The sequence below is a fragment of the Odontesthes bonariensis genome, chromosome 19 (assembly GCF_027942865.1).
Source record: "Odontesthes bonariensis isolate fOdoBon6 chromosome 19, fOdoBon6.hap1, whole genome shotgun sequence".
Lineage (NCBI taxonomy): Eukaryota > Metazoa > Chordata > Actinopteri > Atheriniformes > Atherinopsidae > Odontesthes > Odontesthes bonariensis.
The window spans coordinates 26,151,780-26,165,537 of record NC_134524.1 but is presented as its reverse complement, the minus strand read 5'-3'; the positions used below and the strand labels follow the sequence as shown (position 1 = coordinate 26,165,537).

The 13,758-nt window shown below is 43.0% G+C and overlaps 1 protein-coding gene across 1 annotated transcript in view; it reads right to left on the bottom strand.

The window, feature by feature from the left end:
* The window catches only part of LOC142369357 (mitogen-activated protein kinase kinase kinase 11), a 58,011-nt gene extending 46,067 nt beyond the window's left edge, over nucleotides 1–11,944 (bottom strand). The window contains exon 1 of the mRNA XM_075451705.1: nucleotides 9,994–11,944. Coding sequence (XP_075307820.1) covers nucleotides 9,994–10,750 — 757 coding nt within the window. The 5' untranslated portion in view covers nucleotides 10,751–11,944. The remainder of the gene's footprint in view (nucleotides 1–9,993) is intronic.
* Between the last annotated feature and the right edge of the window lie 1,814 nt (nucleotides 11,945–13,758).

The window sequence follows — 13,758 nt, the reverse complement described above, 5'->3', positions numbered from 1 at the left end:
TGCACACAGAGTAAAGCTAGTAAACTCTCCTCTGCCCACTGTAGCACTCTCTGCCAGCGGCAAGGAAGCAGAGCCCTACACCCGTGTGACCTCCTTCCCTTCAACTCTGTCAGGAAACTCCAGGCGCACCTACACAGCTACATTTACGGACAGCTTGCAAGCGCATAAAAAGTGCTTGATTAACCGCAGCTGGTGCTTTACAGTACCGACATCAGTGGATTTGCTGGGCGGCGTCCATGGGACTGACCGACAACACAGTACAGCCACAGTAATCACGTCCAAGGTGCAGACATGAGGAGGGAGATCACAGATTTACACAAGTTAGGGATGTCCGAGGAGCAATTTCTGAACGCCTGCAGATTCCCGGATCATCGGCTCAAACAACCGTACGTAGTTGCGTGTTACTGGGAGGGAACTGTGACCCGTCAACTGAGAGCGAATTTGTTCAGATGGTCGAGAGCAAAGCAGGAACCACCGAGGCACCGGCCCGCCGTGAACCGGAAGCTGCAGAAACACAACAGTGCCAACATCGAGATTCAAGCGAGTTTCACATCACCGCGGACTGACACGGTGTCATCTGAGAGAGAAAAAAAAAAATGTCTTTGCTCCAAATTCACCACCTAAAAGCTGAACTATAGTATGTTGGAGGAATGTTTTATTGGCAGATATATCAAAGAGTGAGTTCTGTTTGCAACAACATTTATCCCATTAAACCTGTACTGACTGGTAATAATAATGATGGTGGCAGTATCATGCTCTGGGTCCCCTTTTGCTGTCAGTGCAACACATACAATACACAAATATGCTTCCTGATGATTTTATATATATATATATATTTATTAGGGCTGGGCAATGATTCAAATTTTTTATTCTAATTAATCCCATGATTTCCCTGATTAATCACGAATCGCATTTGTACGCAAAATCCAAAAATTTATTCAAAAGTACTTTATAGCTTTTAGCATTTAGTTTTATTTTAAATGTGCTGCCATGTGAATGAAAGTGCCATAACATATTTTTGCAAACACACTTTTGAGATCAACATCATTTTTATGTAGTTTTTATGTAGAAGCCTCGCTCCACTGTCTGTTTCCTTGAATGACTTGCTGCTATCAGTTGTGTGTTTTGCCTTTAAGTGATATTTTAGACTGGAACTACTACGCTGAGAAGACAATTCAACTTGGCAGTGTTTACAGATGACTTTGGTTCTGTCGACTCCGCCGTCTGGAAGAACTTTAAAATGAAAATGGTAGAGTACAAGTTCCGTACCCTTCTCCATGTTTGGTGGATCCGCCCATTACTTTCTTTTCCGGTTCCGCAGCAGACAGCAAGAGACTTTTACAAAATAAAAGCCTGTGAGCAACAGACTTTTACAATTATAAAAAATAATAAAACAGGGGTTTAACGTGAGTTAACTCGCCCAGCCCTAATATTTATTAAAATAAATAAATAAATAAAAAAAGTTTCTGGTCAATGTGCAACCTGTTAAATCGCATTTAACTAAATATTAGATTATTGGAAACATCAGCTTTAAAGTCAAACGGTGTGTAAAACCAGACATAACGAGCGTCGCTTTTTCCCACCGAAGCAGAAGAATAAGCGCTGAACATGCACAGCGAATGAGCATCGTTCCTTCACACGTTTGACATCATGGGGTAACTCAGCTGTGGTCAAGTAGGGAGACACGGATAACATCAAACGATGGATTCAGGCAACGTTTTGATTGAAACTGCGGTTTTTAATGAATATCGGGACTTTGAGGGTATACGTGTCATTTATAATAATTGCTCAGAGTAACAATTAAGCCTTCCCAATGACTCATAAGGATACTTATTTGATCCCAGACTAGGCAGACATCAAATCTGACAAAAATCCAAAAATAACCAAAAAATCCTATACTTACAGTGGCCATTTATAGCCTGTCCAGAAATAGCTTCTAAGTAAGTGGGCGATTCATGCGTTTACATGTTGTTTTTCCATACTTTACGCTCATAAATGACGTCACAAGGTCCAACAAAGGCACGTTACAGCATTTCTATTAGCCTGAAATCCACAAAGATTTAGTTTAAAGAAAAAACAAAAAGCTGTCATGGCTAAATGTTTAGGCCATTGTCCAGCCGTCACAAAGTTCAATGCCGCCTTAAATAACTTCTTCGTGAAGACTAAAGCATAATTTGCTCTCCAGCTTAAAACACAAAGCATTGCGTGTGATGTGATGCTTACTCAGAGAGCGGCAAATAGAAAGCATCTGGTGCAGAGCTGTGTTGTGCGTCCACCGAACTAACCAGGTCGAGCGAGTATCCAGACTTTCAGAAGCTTCTCAGACTTTGCTGTGCGAGGTTTCCCTTTTCGGGCCAAATGCTAAAGTCCTTGGTCCACGGATTCCTTGGAAGCTCACAAAGAATCCCGGTTGAGACCAGCAGCCCTTAATCTCAGGGTTCTCAATGCCGGCACTCTGAGCATTAGACGACAGAACCATGACAAAAGGTTGCATTCCCAGGATCCTCTTGGTCCTGCTAAAGCCAAAGAGGGCATTAAGCAGTTTACCCAAGTGACAGAAACTACAGACATGAGCCTCCAACTGCTGACTACAGACATATGACCGGGGATCACCGCTGTGTTATTACCGGGCAAAACTCAAGCCTGCAGAAAGTCGAGTTACCAGCACAGTCGAGAAAATGACTCAAATAGCTAAATAGCCCTCGCGATCCCTGGAAGCCGAAAAAGAGGTGTAAAAAGAGAGCGTTTCACCACACGCATGCAGCAAAGATCACACACCCTTCCACCCAGCATTTAGACTCACACGCACACACACACACACACACACCATCAAGGGGTGTTTTGAGTGCACTGCAGTGCGAGGCAGTAGGGGCCCTGAATGAAAATATGCTGGTGGAGAGATGTATCAAATGTTTGTCCACTTGTGGCAGAAAAAGACATGTTGATCCAAGATCTAACCGTGGCTTCTTCCTGAGAAAGAGGCCAGTGAGTTCCAGCACAGTGACTGCTTTAGTTTTTCCCCAGCAGCTCCAACTAAAGCTTCTGCACAGTTTTTTTATGTCGTGTGCTGATGCCTGTAGCTCAATTTGGGTCTACGAAGGCTTTTTGCAGATGTCTGCCGGCTTAAAGACAAAAGTGGAACAGAACGAACATTACAAGGCTATTATGGCGAGAGCCGGGGGCGAGGCAGTGTGCTCTGCTGATATTTTACCGACACGGAGATCCAAAGCTGAACTAATCACCGACACAGGTTACACTCTCTAATGCGAGAGGGGTCACTTCCAGCGAGGAGGAGAGCACAGATAATTGCCGTGCATCGTCCCGAAATAGCACTTCTGCGTCTTTCAGCTATCTGGTTGGTTTTTCTGGGCCCACTCTACACAAACTGCCAAGTTCAGTTTGCCCGACTAAAATTAGCAGGTAACAGGTGAAAACGAGAAAAGCACTAAAGCTGTTGCTGCTGCAAGGTTCGCACTAGCGATGTCCCGATCCGATCAGGTGATCGGAAATCGGGTTCGATCACGTGGTTTCAGACTCGATCGGAATCGGACGTTACATCCCGATTAGGGATTGGATATACATCTATGTATGTATATTTATTCTCATTGTTTTGTTTTTTTAAAATCAGAACTATAATATTTCAAAACAAATGGGAAAAAAAAATAAAAGCTTAGTATTTACTGTGGTGGTACAGAGTCAGACCGTCTCAACTCCACACAGAAACAACACATGCGGCATGACGTCACTTTGCTGCGTGCCGTAAAGCGAAGCAGAACACGGCAGCAGCTTAAAGCTGGGGGCGAAAATGTATTTTAAAATTTAAAAAAAAATAAATCAGGGACATCCTGGATCTGTTTCTTCGCCGTTGTTCATTTTTTTTAATGTACTGAAGAAGTATCGGATCGGGACTTGGTATCGGCAGATATTCAAAATCAAATCCCTCGGGGGCAAAAAAACCTGATCGGGAAATCCCTACCTCGAACTTTTAAACAGCCCATCTTGAAGCATTTAGTCAAGCGGGTAACAACTGGAATTCCTGGCGCCATTTGGACTCCTTTATACTTTTCAGAAGTTCTTCCTCATTGAAAAAAAATATATATACAAAATATACCACTGTGCGCAGCCCTCTTGAAAACAACACGCAACAAGCCGTGTCAATTAAATGCATGACAAGACGAGCAGTCCAATCAGAGTGTGACCTTTTCTGTATGCCCTCAATTCGCCGTGTACTGGTTCGTTTGCATGAATAAAAAGAATAAAAAAAATTTAAAAGAAAGGAAAACAAACCACAAGTGGTAACACACACTTGAAATCCAACGCAAATCCCAAATCATTCCTCTCTGTCGTGAAGATTTCACCAATTTGTCTTTTCCAAGTCTTTTGAAACAGTAAAAATGAGCCCAAAAGTGCCCCTCTAAGCTATAAAGCGATGCCAGCAGTGTGTTTTTCCCCATCAACAGAGATTCGAAGGGTAAGCTTGTACAATGAGGCAAGGTGTGAGGCCCGGTCACGGCCCCTTGTTTGCAGATAAGGGAGCATTAGCTGACATGCTAATGAGGGTCACAGTTTGAAGCCTGAGGCTCTGAAACAACTATCACTCATGTGGTCGTTGCTGAAGGGTTCCGACTTTCTTGCAGCTGCGTGGGGAGAAAAAAAAGCCCCCAAAAACCTCGCCGAGATAGCCCTGACATACTAAAAGACAAATCTGTGAATGACAAAAAGAAAAAGGTGTGAGAAAAAATCCCCTCTTCTCCCACACACACACACACACACAGAAACAGGATTCACTCCTCTCCACTCTGCGTCTGTGCTCCATGGAATTGAAGTTATGGCCTCTGGCTTCGACCCAAGTGCCCCACAATGCACTTTCTTCCAGGCTGCTGTTTAATCAGCATCTTCTGGCTTCAGCAGCAACTCTTGGCTGTTGTTTACCAGCCCTGCCAGGATAATGAGCGTCCACCTCAATCCATCACTGAGACAGATGGCCCTAATTATAAAAGGTTATCATCTTAATGTACTTATGCTGTGGTGGTCATTTTCTTCACCCGCAATTTTGGCTGGTGTGATGTATGAACCATCATATTATCAGACAAAGTAACTTTTTCCCCTGCCTTGCTGCCTCTGCTGCCATCCTTAAGGATATTTCTAACACCCGGTTGTCCCATTGTTTGTTCCAACTTCCCTCTGTTTCAAGCTCTATTGCTTTGCTACGTTATCCAAACTAGGGATGTACGATATATATCGGGCCGATAAAATATCGGCCGATTTGGGGGAAAATTACGTCATTTTTAATCGACCCGATAGGAACATTTTTCAGATAAAATAATCCGATAAATAAAAGGCTGTTTTATTCAGGTCAAGTAGTCGAAACACTGGCCATGACGCACTGGTTACGCTGCCAGGACCCAAGCTCATACAACACCAGCATGGTCCTTTTTCTCGGTGGCAGAAGATGACAAAACCCTTGCAGTTTGTAAAACGTGCTCAGCAAGGATTCCGAGAGGAGGAAAGAAAGCGTCAAGTTTTAACACAACGAACCTCATAGCTCACCTGAAAAGCCGTCACCGTGATCAGAGACAATGCACGTAACATGAGAAAAGCTATGGATGAGTGTGGGCTTGCTAGCTTGGGCTCACACATTACAGCTAGCTGTTAATGAATCTGTATTGAGCCAGAGGAGCATCCAAGACTGTGTGTCGACTGGCTGGAAGATAATGGGGCATTTTAAACATTCCCAACTCGCCACCTCTCGTCTGCAGAACTTTTGCTCTGTTATTGTTATTTATAGCAAATGGCAACATATTTTTGTAATGACATGAAAAAAAATAAACATTTGAAGAGCCAAAAACTTGTTTGCTGTTATAGATAGGCCAGAGCAAGTAAAACATCCGTTTTCCATCTTAAACAAACTACAGATTATATTTAATATGAAAATATGGATACGTATATCGGTTATCTGTATCGGCCCTAAGAAGCTGAAAATTATCGGTTATCGGTGGAAATTTGTCAGATCGTGCATCACTAATCCAAACAGTAAGTATTGATCATGTAGTGCTATATAGCAATGATATCTAAATAACTTCACTGTCCTGTACAGAGAATGTTTTTGGGTTCACATGTAGGCACAAACATTGGGTATCTTACCCTAATGGCCCATCAGGATTCCTGGCTCAATGGACAGCTGCGTTATGACGGCTCTAGTTAATGAGCGTGCCAGTGTTAATTTCGTCAACCAGGACGATGACGAAAATATTTCGTTAACGCCCCTTTTTCCTGTGACGATGACGCACAAAATTGCTTCCAGAAAATAAAAATATGACGAGAATAAAAAATTATTTTCGTTAACGAAACTAAGACAAGACAAAATTTACAAGCCATGGACATTAAAAAATTTGATTGTTTATAATTAATTTGTAATTGTTAATATAAGTGTTTCTTGAACTTCATAGAAGATTACGCGCTGTTGCCCTGTTTGTCCCGGCACGGCGCCTGTCCCACAGTGCCTCGCGCGGCTCAATCAAAAAGAGTTGAGTTTAGGCCCTTCCCATGTCAAGTAACGTAGCCGGTAGCAAGCTATAACTTAACCGTAGCTAGTTCAACTTTGCAGTCCAGTCATGGCGTAGGCCTCGGATACCAGTATACGGTTTGTTGGAGCTGGGCGAAAAAACAACGCCTGGATGTATGGAGCCATTTGGTTTACAACAAGGACAACAAAAACAACCTGCATGATAATGATTGATCATGCCGCCAATGCCAGTGGTACAGTGTGATATATGTTACAAAGAGAATCAGTGTTTGGAGAAGTTCTATTTTGCACAGTGTTATATAAATAAAATAGAGAAAAAGAGAAGCAGTGTGCGGAGAAATTCTATTATGTACAGTGTGATATGTTAAAAAGAGAAGCAGTGTGTGGAGAAATTCTATTATGTACAGTGTTGACTAAAATTTGACAAAGACTAAAATTGATTTTCAACATTGTGACTAAGACTAAATTTGGAAGGCAATGACTAAATATGACTAAGACTAAAATTGATTTTCGACATTGTGACTAAGACTAAGACTAAATTAAAAAAAGCTGACGAAATTAACACTGGAGCGTGCTAATTAGCATGCTAACCCATCAGTCATTTAACTGATCCAACCGTCAGTGGAGTCTCGTCACACTGTCGGACCCGAGCAGAACCGGTGCAGTCCACTCAATAAAAAAAAAAAAAAAAAAAAAAAAAAAAAAAAAAAAAAAAAAAAAAAAAAAAACAACAACAACTTGCAAGCCAATGAGAATGAACCCCACAATAACACCGCCCACATGAGGCGTTTTTACGAGAACTGGAAACAAAAAATAAGCGAGAAACCAGCATCCACTTTCCAGAGATGGGACCAAGTCACACATGTGCAAGTCTCAAGTAAGTCTCAAGTCTTAGCTTTCAAGTCTCAAGTAAGTCCAAAGTAATTTTTTCTTGGGCAAGTCAAGTCAAGTCCTGTAATAGGTCAAGTCAAGTCACCTTATTATTGCAATTTTACCTGCAGAATCTGATCTTAATAAAGACAAGATATAAGTAACTGTCAGTAAACATCATTGGCCAATGTGTCCAACCTGTCCACCCCGTATCATATCAAGCTAACGTTAGCCAACTACCGACTAGACTAACAGGATAAAATTAGCTAATTTGACAAGCACTTACTGGTCAGAATGGATTTTCAAATGACAAACAAAGTTTGAAGTTATGCTAGATGCTTAACACTCAAGTCATTGTGTCTCAAGTCAAGTCAAGTGCCGAGTCTTTAACTTCCAAGTCCGAGTCGAGTGTCAAGTCTTTTATTTTTTGTCAAGTCCAGTCAGAAGTCATCAAAACAGCAACTTGAGTCGACTTGAGTCCAAGTCACAGTGACTGGAGTCCCCATCTCTGCCACTTTCACACACGCACACGCACACACACACACACACACACACACACACACTGGAGTCAAGAGGTGTTCCGGAACAGTGGAGTGTGAAAACCCAAATGTCTGCAGAATTCCCTTCAGACTTTTCTACCGAGCTCCTTAGTAAAAAAAATTCTTGACGTCCGTACGCGAGTTAACGTACGAACGTGTTAGCAAGTGTTCCGGAGCATTTGCTGCCGCTGCGGGGAGTGAGCGTAAATCTGCTTTTAAACGTGTATAGCACTTTGTGCTACATTTTTAACGTATGAAAAGTGCTTAATAAATAAAGTTTGATTTGATTTGATTGATTTGTGTGAGTGTGTGTGTGCTGGCAGGAATTCAACCTTTCGGCTAAGCCGCACGCTGCTTTCTGCTCGCTACCCGCCACGCGTACAGATACGCGCAGCACTCATATGAACAAAATACACAGCCCAATCTGCTGTAAAGAAAACACAGCGATTTCCACCGTGTGATTTCTGCATCGCACCCCCATGTGCCTCCCGTCCCTCGCACCCTCTCCCTGGCGTTTCCGGCCAGAAGAGCGCATCACGAGCAGAAAAGCCTCCCGCTGTGACGTGTTCACGTGAGCGGCAGCTGCAGAAAGATCCCGTCAACCTGTCGCACAGTCTCCCCAACCTCTCAGGTCAGAACAAGTGGCTGAGAAGTGAGAAGGAAGCGGAGAACTAAAGGCCTGCAGCGTCAAACGTCTAAAAGACCAATAACTTTATCCATTCACACAAATCATCAGTTTGGAAATGATAAGTTTTACTTTAGAAATGCCTTTTTTTTTTTTCTTCTCCCCTTCTCGGTTCAGAGTGGTTTATTTTCTCTCGCTTATATTTGAGAAGGTCGGCTTTATCTTTTGGGGACAAATCTAATTCGATGCACACGTGTGGCTGCAGCTGGAAACAGAGTCTCCGCCCTCTCTTTGACAGATTTCTCCATGTGACTTCAGAGCGCCTCTGCGAAATGGCACCACAAGAAAGAAGAACTTGCACCATTATTAGAAGGAACTGACATCATATTCTGAAGACGAGCTTTGTCATTAAGCACATTTTGTACAGTCAAAGCAACTACCCAAACATCAGATTTTTTCTTTCATTTTTCTTTAAAAGGTGCCCTTTGATGAGGCTTCAGCTGTACGATGACTTTTTCCTTATGACCCCTCCATGCCGCCGTCCTCCCGCTGCCCGAGCAGCAGGATATTGCTCAGTGGTACAGCAGGGTTAAGGCTGTACGGAGGCATGTAGAGGCAGGCCAGGGACAAAGATTCAGAGAAGAATTAAACAACAAGAGGCAGGAGGAGGCAGAGGAGCGATACGATCTTTCCGAGCACAGAGAGGGGGATTGTGTTCGCTTTGGCCGGCCAAACAATATATTAACATAACTCCTCATTCTTTCGCCCTACAGGAAACGCATTTTAATCTGGGGAAGAAAAAAAAAAAAAAAAAACCTGACACACCGGCTGAGATAAGAGGCGAAGACCTCCGTGAGCCAATCCTGTCGATGATCAACAAGCCACACTGGCAGAAACTGAAAGAAGAGAACTGTTTGAGAGGCTGAGAGAAAGGTGTTCTTTGGATGTGCCGCACAAGTGTCTGGTGCTATCAACAGGCCTTGGATCAGGGGAGTTGACCTTCTGGTGCTCAAAAACCAAGGCCATACCGCTCGCATGCCCTGCGCTGTCGATCATGCCAGACAGCGAGGGCAAAAGCATAAGCTTTTTCTACTTCGGTGTGTTTGGGTGATCGGCAGCAGCAGAGAGGAGGGTTTTCTGGGCCGACGGCAGATAGATAGATAATATGCTGCATCGTTGATGAAAAAAATATATATATATGAAAAAGACAGTTAGTTTAAACACACCACAATAGCTGAGAAAGGAAATTCTTCAGAAAAGCTTGATCACCAGCTCTCTGCTCAAATCACAACATCCAGTGCATACGTGTCCACATATATGAATACATGTATTTATATACATATACAGCCAAACCCTTTAATGCCTTTCATGCATCAGTCTAACCCCTGAAGCCTCTGTAGCGACGAATAACTTTGCAGATTAAAAGAACTTACTGTTGTTCGACTTGAGATCCCGGTGGATGACGGGCACGATGGCCTCATTGTGCAGGTACAGCATCCCCCTGGCTATCTGCACGGCCCAGTTGACCAGGACATGCGGCGGGATGCGACGTCCCGCCAGCGCCCGGCTCAGCGGCCCACCTGAGGCGTACTCCATGATGAGGCACAGGTTGGGCTCCTGCAGGCAGACGCCCTTCAGGGCGATGATGTACGGGTGGGTGAGCATGGCAAACAAACGGGCCTCCTGCCTCACGTTCTGCGCCGTCACGCTGATGTCCTCGTCTGGGTCTTGGCGGGCGGCCTTCACCGCCACCAGCTCGCCTCTCCATGTACCTCGATACACCTTCCCAAAGCCCCCGACCCCGATCACCTCCTCCAGGCTGAGCTCCCGGAAATCCACCTCCTCGGGTTCAAACTCGCCCACCACAGCCTGGCTTAGCTCGCCAACGACGGTGCTGGCAGGAAGCTTTGTGTATCCACTTGGCTTAAAGGAGACATAGTTGGATGGGAAGATGCCCACCTTGTTGTTGACCTTACCTGCCCACCAGCCCTCATCCCCTGATATCTCAGAGTCCAGAGAGAGGACCTCCACCAGGTCACCTTTACGCAAGGTGAGTTCATCTTTACAGGACGCCTCGTAGTCAAACAAGGCGGTCCACACAGGGTTCGTGAAGTTCCCTTTTTGCGATTGGTCCAAATTTTTCCAGTTCGACAGAGAGCCACGACTGAATATGTTCTTCAGCGGCTCCATGGAGCCTCAAGCAGATGTTTTGACTGGATCAGATTTTGCACCCCAGGGGTCTGAAAATAAAGTACAAAGCAGTACTTTATTGCACCTCGCTCCCTTTCCTGTCTTTCTTGTTGGATCATCAGGGACCAATGGGATGTGTTCAAAAACTGGACCAACAAGTGGGAAGCAGAAGAGGATTCAAAGACAACTGAGAGTCGGGTGTCTTTCGTTTGTCTCCACATTAAATCCCAAGCTCTCCATTTTGGGGAATGTGTTAACAGCTTTTGTTGGACTCCTTCGAGGTCTTAGAAAGACAGAAAAATCTCAGCAGAATTTCTCTCAGTTTGACTGATGTGGTGTGTGGTTTGCCAACACATGGTTAAAGCAAAATATCATTTCACCGGCCTGTATTCAAAGGCTCTGGAATCACCTCATTATGGCTGATTTTTGCTCTTTCCTATCCTCATTCCAAACTACCACCTGTTGAGAGAGAGTTTGGTTTCAGGACAAGAGCAAGATTGCCAAAAAAAAAAAAAGAGAGACTTTGCGAGACACTTTCAAATGCTGCTACTGAAACTCATAATCGACAAATCCACAACATTTAACGGTCCATCTAGAGTTTTCATGTATTTTTAGCCATTAAGTGCAGTTGCCACCACAAGCAGGAAGCGCTGAGAAGCGGAGAAGAATAGCAGGAAAGGAGCATTCAGTCCAGCCAACCAGTGTTTTACGACGAGTTTCAGCGGTGAACAGTTCGCATTATTAAGCCCAAATATCCACAAACTGCGTCTGAACGCAACGTTGCGGCGCCCCTCCAGGAAATCCCGCATCCCCTTCCACTTGACTATCCATGCTCGCGGTATTATAAGGAGCACGTACTGTGGCGAGCTTTCTCAAAACATAAAAAACTTAGGAACAGCCGACTTTGTAACAGGAAGAGCTCTCCAAACCTGCTTGCCTTCACTCTCCAGAGAGAAAAACTAATTAAAAAGAATGAAAAAACAATATCCCGCTTGTTGCTGTTGGTGAATTCAGCGCGTTGTCTGGTCCACTTCGGTGCTCCTGTTGATACGGTCGGTATCCCAACGGCGTAGCGACTCCATCCTAACTTATAATTACATTCCTCTTCCTCGGTCAGCGCTCACTCGCAAGGTCCTCGAACCACTTCAACGTCGCTGCTTACAGGCAGTGCAGAGGGTGGGGTTTCAAAACTTTTTCTGTCCCAACAGGAAAGCAGTCAGATGACGGTTCCCGGTTAGTGCAGACAAAATAAACGAGGCTTCCGGTTAGAACTATCACAATAAAACCTGGACTGAAGCGCACTTTTTCTTGCTTTTATTTTTTAGTTTAGGAGGTGAGCTGTGTGTCAGTGTCTAACTGGCCCCAAACAATGTCGAAATAAAAGTCAGCTTGAAATAAATTATTACAGATAGGTTATAAATCAAGTGAATAAATAAATAAGCGTTTATTAGGGGCGGAGTCAAGGGGTGGCCATTGCCGCCAAGGATTTAAAGTGCAGTTATGCTAGCTGCATTGCTAATTGTTATTGCCATAACTTTTTATACGAGCACAGCAAATAAAATGTATACCACCATTCGCAACAACAAAAAAAATTTATGGATTTAATGAGTTTTAATGGACAACTTTTATTCATTATTTGGGACTTTTAATTTTCAAATAATCACATTTATTGATTGATTGATTTTTATTTATTTGTTTATTTTGCCATTTAGTCATTTATTATTATTTAGTTAGTAGTAGTATTATTATTGTTGTTTTATTGTTGTTAATTCAATCATTGTAAGTATTTTAAAAAAAAATGTTGAGCTACTTGATGAATTTGAATTTCCCCCATTGGGGGATAAATAAAGTATTTTTCTATTTCTATTCTATTTACTTCCTAGCTCTTTTCAGCCATCTGAGCAGAGCCTTTTGATTGTAGAGGAACAAGACACCTACTCTACATGACTCTATTATCATTGATTTTTTTTTTTCAGAGTATGTGTGACATGTATGTGTCCATCGTGAGAAGAATAAAGACGAATGATTTAAGAAGGGCTGAATGTATTTCTGTGGCACCATGAGTGCTGGAATGAGAGAAATTTGGTAATGTAGATGCTGTTGAGCAGTGCATGGCTGATGAGTTTGTGTTCACCAAATGTGAGACCCGTGACTTTAGTCAGTAATTTAGAAAGATTAACATTAGAAACCGCTTCTGTTCTCGTTTGATTTTTCAAGATTTACACAAATATGGTGCTCTTCTACATATATTCAGTCTTCTGACAGCTAATATCACTTTTTTGTATTTCAGCAGTTTCCCTGCTAACTTCTTTCCACTTTGCCAGAAAGCAGGACAGAAAATACTCACATAAAGAACAATATACAATAAGTGTTTTCCTTCCAACTAAAGGCAAATCACTCATTCAACTATTTATGAGAAATCTCTTGAAGTATGATCGCTATAGCCAGAGCTGCATCCATTGTAGCCGAGTCCATTTCTGCTAAGGAAGCAAACGGACTTACCCTGTATCATCTGTCGGATCAAAATTGGATTTCGAATAAGGGGAAATTTAGATGTTTTATTTTGAGAAATCTAATTTGCCGGTTAGGTTTATTACCGTGTTATGGAATCCATCCCACACAAGACACAACTATTTCTCAAGCTTGGAAAACATTGTAAAACTGGAGGAACACTCTGAGAGCCTTTCAAGGCCAGGACCCTGTCTTGGAATTTCAGAGTAAAGGATGCAGATCCGCACGTCGACAGAGGAATGATCACAAAACACCACAAAATGATCAACAGTGCTGAAGAATTCCAGCTAACGTCCTTGTAGAGTTAGTAGCTCTTACTAGCCATCTTTGTGGACCACTGTTGTGTCTTTAAACCAATGCCTTAACAATTCCAAACAAAGTGATGTTCATCCGTTACCAGATTTAATGAGTTGCTCCTTTGTCATGATCCGCCACTCCACTATCGTTTGGCCCGGTAATTTAGTCATATTCTTTATGATAGACATAAAGCATAACTG